Source organism: Nestor notabilis, unplaced genomic scaffold (genome assembly GCF_000696875.1).
Source record: "Nestor notabilis isolate BGI_N333 unplaced genomic scaffold, ASM69687v1 scaffold18650, whole genome shotgun sequence".
In the NCBI taxonomy this organism is placed as follows: Eukaryota; Metazoa; Chordata; class Aves; order Psittaciformes; family Psittacidae; genus Nestor; species Nestor notabilis.
The window spans coordinates 47,630-56,236 of record NW_009911807.1 but is presented as its reverse complement, the minus strand read 5'-3'; the positions used below and the strand labels follow the sequence as shown (position 1 = coordinate 56,236).

General features: G+C 54.1%; 1 protein-coding gene across 1 annotated transcript; it reads left to right on the top strand.

The window, feature by feature from the left end:
• Positions 1–5,784: 5,784 nt before the first annotated feature.
• Positions 5,785–6,183, top strand: XXYLT1 (xyloside xylosyltransferase 1; the record flags this gene model as incomplete). The annotated part of the gene is made up of 1 exon (XM_010016535.1): positions 5,785–6,183. A coding segment is annotated over one exon (399 nt), but the record flags the coding sequence as incomplete, so codon positions are not given.
• Between the last annotated feature and the right edge of the window lie 2,424 nt (positions 6,184–8,607).

The window sequence follows — 8,607 nt, the reverse complement described above, 5'->3', positions numbered from 1 at the left end:
CCCTAACTATTCTATGATTCTATGAAACAAACAACAGGAAGTGGAGAGGTTTGGGTGCATAGCTGGAATGCTTTGTGGAGTGATATGGTGCTGGTGCTACACGAGGAAGCTCACAACAATCCTCTGGATGGTTTCTCACAATGCCCTCCTGCTCTCTGAAGCTCTGTGGCAGGTCCCTCCATGCGAGGACTCCCATGTGGCAGCACAGTCTCCCACAGCCAGGACTCCTGTAGGGGACGGAGGCCTTTTATTTCTCCTCCCAGCAGCAGCAGGTGAGCATTTGTGAAGGGAGAACATCTTCCCTGTTCCTGAGAGATCCGTTGGTGGGCAAGGGTGGCCTGGGGCAGGCTGCCTGAGACTCTGAGGCAGGCAGGAGAGCACTGCCAGAGCAGAGTCCATTCAGAGTTGTTAACAGAAATCTGTTTTGGCACTAATTAGGCTCACGGATTTTTAGAATGCCCCATCAATGGGCCCCCAATCCTTCCCCAGCGCTGAAGGAGCAGGTGGTCTGATGCACGCAGCTGATCACTCTCCACCACCACTAGTGCCATGATCAATAGCGGGAAGGAAACCAATCTGCAACCCAGATGAGGATTTATGGTCCCACCTCTATTCATAAGGTGATTTTAGCACCAGTGTGGGGTGCTAAAATTTGGGGGGAGAGTTGTAAATCCATATCCCAGGGAAAGGTTTTGCGTGCAAGCTGCATTCACAAGTTGCTACTGATCATCTATTTAAGTGTGCCCATTTTTGGACTGCTAAGTTCACACAGAAATGTAATCATCAAGAATCAATTTGCTGCTCCAAATACAGGCCTTTTAAAAGTTCGGCATGCAGATGGTGCCGTAGTAGGGAACAGTGCTGTACAGACATAATTTGTGCATTACGTGAGAAGTTTATTAAGGAATTACTGATGTCTTCACTGAAGAACTCAATTTGTCAGCATTTTCCGGGGGGGGGCTGGAGGCCTTCCTGGGCTGGACCCTCACTATGAACTCATCAGAGGAGGGTAAGGTGGTCCTGGTGTGCACACCAACAAACACATCCTGCTCTTTGTCCTGGGTTGGGAATTGGGGTTGGTTTGCACCACGGTGATGTTTTCCGCTTCAGGGCAAGGGGCACCATTGTGTTGGTGATGATATTGCTCCCGAGGAGCACAGAGCTGAGATTTCCTGGCTTACACAAGCTGCTCAGCCTCAGCTAAGGCACTCTGGGCCAGCCTGGTACTGAACCTGCCACCCCAGCTCCTTAAGGGATTTAGTGTTTGCACATGGGAAATAAGCAATTAGCAACAAGGGCCTCTTTGTTGCAAAGCCTCTGTCTTCAGCAGGGGTGAGTTCACGCCAGCCAGAGTCCAGCAGTGCCAGGGTGGGAAGGGGGAGCGTAGATTAGCTGGGGGAGCTGCTTACTTCGAGCTGTGGCAGAAACTGCAGCAGTGCCTTTGGAGGAAGCGGGGAGCTGCAGGAAGGGGTGACAGCCTTTTCCTGAGGGTTAATGTTGGTTGAACAGAGTGGTGCTAAGGGGCTGGCAGCTGCCTGCCACAGTGAGGTTTAGCCAAGAGGAGAAAGGTACAGGGAGGTTTCTTGGTTGTGCTCTTATTTCTTGCTGACGATTAGGGGCAAAAGCCACCATCATCCCCTGGATGATGACACCATCATCCAGGTTGCAAGGAACCAGGTTTCTTTTAAGCCTTTATCTGTTACCCTAGAAGCCTTTACAATTATTTACCCCTTCTGTTTGTTCTCCCCTCCTCCATTTCAGCCATGTCCCTACATCACCATCAGAACACAGCATATTTCCCATCCTGTTCGCTGCCTCAGCCGGCTCGCTGGTCACCAGCAGGTGGGCAACTTGGCTGGGGGTTGCTCAGCAGGACCGCAGCCACATGCCTCATGCTCCTGCCCGCCCAGGGGAGCACTGGTAGCAGCACGGAGTGAGGAGCACAGCACGCTCGCACCTCGATGCTTGTTGCACAGGAACAGCAGTGTTTGCCAGCAGTTGCAGCTGGGGATAACGCTGCCGGACATTTGTTTTCTGGCTCAGGAACCAAAAAGCATATTTAGAGGTAGCAAGAGCGTGCGCTTGTTGTTTTAGTTGGTGTTTGGGCTGGCAGGGCTGCTGCCGGAGTGACACAGAGGAAGACGGCCAGCAGCCCATGCTTCCCTTCTCTGCCAGGAGCCCCATGCCTGGCTGGCTGGGGCTCAGGGTCCTCCAGCCCTGATCCCCATGAAAGGGATTTGGTAACTAAGTGTGTCCTCAAGGTGCTGGCCCACTGCTACCGCCTGTCCTGAATGGGGAGGATCCACGTCCTCATCAGCAAGGCCAGTGGCAGCCACACAGCTGATGTGGCAAGGTTGCAGCCTCTTGAAAATCTCAGATGGGTACAGGCACACATGCCCAGTCTATTGACTGTGGGATCAGTGCTTCAGGCTTGCTGCGGGTCACCCAGCTGGGAGTAACTCCTCCACCTTACCTTTTCTGCCAGCAAGGTCACTGTGCTGCTTTACCAGCAGTTTCCAGCTCATCCCATGAGGTTGTCCCATAACCTAGAGCTGAAGTAAACAAGTGGGCAAAGCCTTTCACCCACCCAACATTTGCCTCTTGCTGTGCATGAAAGCAAGAGAAGGACCAGCAAAATACAGCTGGCAGTTGGAGCAGTCCCATCTGCCCCTGGCAGCTACCTCCAGTTTTAAAGGGTGCAGTGGCAGCTCTGGCTGATCTGAGGCTCGTGACCACTGGCCTGCGAGGCAGGGGAGGTGCTGGGAGCGCCCTGCGCCAGGCAGCAAGGGAAGTCCCAGTGGAAGCAGGGGGTTTTATCTGGGCTGCCTGGGCCCGGCATTTGAATGCTTGGAAATGCTCTTCTCCAGATGTTTCCTAGCACACGCCAGCTCTGTTTATAAACAGCTCCTCAAAGCGAAGCCCGTTGGGGCTGCAGGCAGGTGCTTGCGGCAGTGGCCCTGCATGGCTCCCCCACACCATGCTACAGGGGCTGGAGCCTGGGGTCACCTATTTCCCCTCCAGTCTAGAGGTTAACAAAAGCCTGAAATTCCTCCTCTTCCTTTCTCCTCCCCTCCTCCTGGCCAGCAGCTTCCTGCCCCATTACATCCTGGCCCTGTTGCATCCCGGCATCTCCAGGCTGCCTTCCTGTCCTGGTTTTCACTGCTGGGGGGTAGAGAGGAGGGTACCCCGGAGCAGAGGCTGGTGACATGCTGCCCTGCCTGAACTGCCTGTCCCAAGGGAGATCCCGGCTGCTCCAGGGGCTTGGGGCAGGGAGATATCTCCATTGTGTCTAATTGGGGTTGTCTGCAGGGCTAGCCCCAACACCCCCTCCCTTCATCCTGGCAGCGTGCTTATCAAGCCCTTGGATTTCCCCCCATGTTGTGCCACAGTTAGAGGTGGGTACCAAGGGCTGATGTCAGGCAGGACAGAGCAGTGCAGGGCTCAGGCTGGGTTAGCTGTTTGGCTGCTTGCTGTGCTTCCTCAGCTCCATCTCCTCCAACGAACATGATGCTCTTGTACCCACCACTCCTTCCACTTCCAGCTGGGTAGAGGTGCCTTTCAACCACACTCTTCTCTGTCCTGGCCCTTGCAGAAGGACACCACCAAAACTCTCTATTAGAAGGACAAAAGCCAAGTGAAATCAAAGTGCTGCCAGTGGCCCAGCCAGAATACCTTTCCCTCGGTTGGCCCGAGCCCAGTACTGGCAAGGCTGTGGTGTGGTGCTGTGAGCGGGCTCCCGAGCCTTGGTGCTGCAGAGCCACCCACAGCTCATCACATCCTGGATCTCATCCCAGCATTGTTCCCCAGGGACGTCCCCGTCCTCCCCACCCAAGCCCGCTACCCCATGGTCCCCGTGCACAGCCAGGGGAGGATGGCCCTGTCACGCCAGTGCCAGGAGGAAGGGCTGAACAATTGCTGCTTCTCGGTCGGTCTCCTCTCCCTGCAGAAAAGGGCATGTTGCTCCCTCCTTGTTATCAGCTGTCACTGAGTAATCCACTGGGGAACGGCTTTGCTGGAAAACCGAGTCATGATACAGATCTGCTTCACCCCACTGCGGCCTGGTGATGCTGAGGGCTTGGGCACTTGCATATTTCCTGTTTCAGCTGCAAGGGGCTGTAAACCCATCCCTTAGCTTGGGCAGCATGTTTTGGAGGTAAGAATGTGAAAGGAGTTGGCTCTGCTGCTGTGGAGCTGGAAAGGTGCCTCCCTCTGCAGCACTGCTCCCCCTCTCCTTCCTGCCAGATTCCAGCATCAATTCTTGGGCATGGGGATGGCTTTCCTGGCACTGCGGAGGTGGGCTTGAGCCAGTCTCTGCTCGGTGCCCTGGACCTGAGCACCTTGGGAAGCTGATCAGCCCCTGTCTGTGTCTTGTCCTTGCAGGCTGAGCTTCCCTCTCATGCAGTGTGGAGAGCATTTTGCCTTCCTTTTCTCATGAGCATCTATGAGTTGTCTTTGCAGTGACCTGGTGCCTCTCCCCAAGATATAGCTGCTCTTTGCAGAGGCAGAGCCCTTTTATCCCTCCCCTGCCCTTTAGATCAAATGAGCACTGCTGCCTGCAGGCTCTGATGAGACAGCCAGGCCTCCGCTCCCCTTCCCCGGGAGGCATGGACATGAGCCCTCCTTCCATGGAAAAATGGCACTTGGAAAAACCCCTTCTGTCCTGAATCAGGTGAAAGGGAGCAGTGTAAAGACCCTTCCTGAAATGAGAAATATCAGAGGTTTGAATCTAAAGCATCTAAATGGAAAGTTGTAAGGAAGCAATGCTGCGTGATGGTTGTGGTGCTCCAGATCTTGGAATCAAAATGGTGCTCTGAACTGTGGGTTCAACCAGCTCTCAGCTGCCCAGCTTTGCAGCAGAGGGTGCTGCTTGGGGCAGAAGGCTTTCAGTCTGAATGGGAGTGATGTTTTGGGACAGATTCAACCCCAGCTGCTTGGTGAATAGCATGAGATGAATTCAATTCCTGCAAGTGGGAGCAGCTGGTGTGCATATGGTGGGGTGTGCTCATTGCCCCAGGGCTGAGGAAGGAGCCAAAGACGTTTTTGGGCTGCTTGCTCAGGTAGTCTAAATTTTTCCCATTCGAATCACCCTCTGGATTTAGTTTTGTGTGTTGCTATACTTGCACCACTCTCTCTTCCTTGGCAGCTGGAAATGAGCTGGTGAAGATTGCATCTGCTAGAGCTACTACAGCAGTGCTTGCTTAGCTAATGACCTGTTGCCATTGGATTTCTTCTTCTATTTTTAAGAACTATTTCTGCTACTTAGATTTACTTCAAGCCTTCTTTTTGCACAGCCTCAAGCTGGGGCTCATCTTTGATCTGGAGCTTCCCTGTCATCTAATAATAATGATGCTGTGAGCTCTGCTGCTGAGATCCCATTAACTGCAGGACATTTTCCTGGCATGTACCAGCCAGGGGGCACTTCTGGTGGTTCCCCCTAGGCACTGGGGATGTGGTTTTGTCTACCACACAGCCATGTGAGCTGTCACACGATCCTGTGTCCAGATGGTTCACCAGAGTGATGCTGGTGGAAACAAAAGGGGCTTTAGGAGAGAGCAAGAGTAGTGGTTTGAGGTCTGGGCAACATCCTGTGCAGAGGGATGGAGGGAGGCGCAGCCCGTGAAACAACAGGCTGCTCTGGGTGCCTTCAGCCAGCAGAAGACAAGCACTGTGAGATGCCTTGGGTGGTAGATCCTGTGCTGTGATCCAGACCTGCCCACACTTGACGTGGCTGCTCTTTGAGCTGCACTCCCCTGACTCCCCTGTTCCTGTTTTTCCTCTCTTTGCAGGCACACGTTCTGGCAGTACCGCCGTGAGAACCCCCAAACCAAAGTGGGGGATCCCCCCCCTGATGGGCTGCCTGGCTTCAACAGTGGTGTCCTGCTCCTGAACCTGGAAGCCATGAGGCAGTCCAAGCTCTACAACCAGCTGCTGGAGCCCACCATGGTGCAAAAGCTGACGGAGAAGTACCACTTCAAGGGCCACCTTGGGGACCAGGATTTCTTCACCATGGTGGGGATGGAGCACCCAGAGCTTTTCCATGTGCTCGACTGTACGTGGAACCGTCAGCTTTGCACATGGTGGAAGGACCATGGATACAGTGACGTGTTCGACCAGTACTTCCAGTGCGAGGGTGAGGTCAAGATTTACCACGGGAACTGCAACACCCCGATCCCTGAAGACTAGGGCACCGCCACCCCAGGAGCATCTCAGGCTGCAGCCAGCCCCACAGAGCTGTAGTGGGTGCACCTGCAACCGCTTGGGAAGGATGGCCAGGCCCCATCCATTGCATCCCAGGGGGATCCCAAGAACATTCAGTATCTCACTGCCTGTGGCCTCACCCCTCCAAGAGGAAGTGCAGTCCAGTAGATGGAGCAGGACATTCACACTCAGCTCCTAGCTCTGCTTGGGGCAAGTATGTGGTGCTCATCTGTGCCACAGCTGCTCAGGCATGGGGACAGCCAAGGGGTCATCAGGTGACTGCTGCTTTTGCACATGGCAGGGTGCTGCGCTCGGGGTGCTGTGCAGCCTTGCCTTGTCTGATGAGCAGCAGAAGCCCACAGCCAGGCAGTTGGGTTTCGTTCGGCATTTCTTGGTGGCCATTTTCTGCACCTCATGCAGAGCATCTGTCTGATCCTTCTGGAGAGAACACACCGTCCTCAGGTCATCTTCCTTTTGAAGCATTCCAGAAAGGCGAGAGGGTTTTAAAGACTGAAAAGCTGCTTTAAATTGGGCTACTTACAAATAAAAGCTGAACACTAGATGAGCTTTAAAGCCTTCTGTTGCTTCTTCGTAGCAATAAAAGTTTTACCTCCCTATCTTGCCTTAGAAGCATTCAGTGAGTGTCTACCAGTGGGTTAATTTTTCTAGCTTTGCCTTTAACCTTTCGTATGAGAATAAAGCTGCAGATGTAGAACACACTCGGCTGGCTTTCTGTGGCACAACTGTCTCTGCAATAGGAGATTTCATGCTCTTCTTATCATGATTAAAAAGTAGTTGATGTTTATCTGTTGGGCAGTTGAATGTGGTGCCCCACATAGCTTATCCCACATCTGTCCCCAGCAAGTGATGCAACTAAATGGGCCAGCACAGAAACTGGATTTTGAACCAAGATCATCGGGGGGTGGTTTGGAAGGCTGTGAGTGAGCGGTCTCCAGGCGTGAGTGCTCTGCTCCCTCAGTATCTCCTGTCTCGGCTGGCCCAGCTGCCGGCTGCAGGCTCCTGCACAGGCCTCTGTCAGAGGAGCTGCACAAGCACATTAACCCACTTTCAGCCCTGCTTGTTTTTACACTGAGACAGGTGTGTCTGTGTGTGCATCTGTGTGTGCATCTGTGTGATGTGCACGTGCAAGAGAGAGTGCCGGGGACCTACTTATGGCTTAGCCTATTAACAGCATTCACAGTGCATGGCAGGAGTTTCCTGGGCCCTTTCCCTGTGCCCGTGAACATTTCTCTTTACTGTGGGAGAGGCTCCCCTCCCTCTGACTGATGTCAGGGGAACAGCCCTAACCCTGCCTTCTTTGATTTGCTGGACCTATCCATTTCCAAATAGCACAAAAGCTTGGCTTTAAGTATTTTCAGATCCCCAGGGAAGGAAGAGGTGATTAGAGGGTGGGTGAAAGAAGCAGTAGCCTGCTGCATTAGATTCACATTTTCACCAAAACCCAAGGTGATCAGGCCATGCTGTGCAAAGCAAGGTGGTCAGCCAGGGTACTGGAGGCTGCATCGGGGCAGGATTCAGGGTGGGTGATGCATGGTGGTGATGCACCCTTAAGGACAAGGAGGGTTTGCAGTGGCTTGGCCAGCCAGAGCTGCTGCTGTGCTCTGGCACTCTGGAGGCAGGCAGGTTTTGCTCAGTGTCTGTTCTGGTTTACGTGTGAGCTGTTTGGGGTCGCCAGGAGCAGCCCCAGGAACACTTCACATCACCCCTGCCCTAGCAAGTGCCACACTGTTGTCCCAGGCTTGCTGGGTGAAACAGAGAGGAGGCAGGGCTTCCTGGTGCAGTGTCACGGTCCCATGGTTGGCACTGGTGCTTCATCATTACGGTGGTGTGTCCTGAGGCCCCTGTGACTGCTCTGAGTGTCTCCTGGGGCTGCCCCGTGTGCACAGCCCTTGCTGTGCCCAGTGATGCTGCTGTGAGGACTCAGCCCTGCGCTTGCCAGTCAGGGCACACCGGTGGCACCAGTGACACATGGGGCCACGCCTGCCAGGGCAGGACCTTGCTATCAGTTTGGAAACGGCTGTGCTGGAAATACAGGCCAGGTGGCTCATGTCACCAGCCCTGGGAGCAGTGGGGTGATGAGCAAACGTGGCTTCTTCCTGGAGCTGAGCAGCTCTGGGGTAGCTCTGGGTATCAGGGCTGGCCTGAAAGCACCGTGATGTGTTTGGGATGGCATTGCCACAGGGTGACACCATGGCTGCTGGCCCCAGGAGCCAGGTGACCCCCTGCCCCGCAGCTGGGCCAGGCGCTGGGCACTCTCCACTTGTGGCCAGGGGATGCTCCCCACAGGCTTGAGAGCACCTTTCCTTCTCTGTGAGGGGTACACCTTCATGTAGCTACTGTGGCCTCAGGCTAAAACCTTTACCTTAGGTTTTAAAACAAATGAACAAA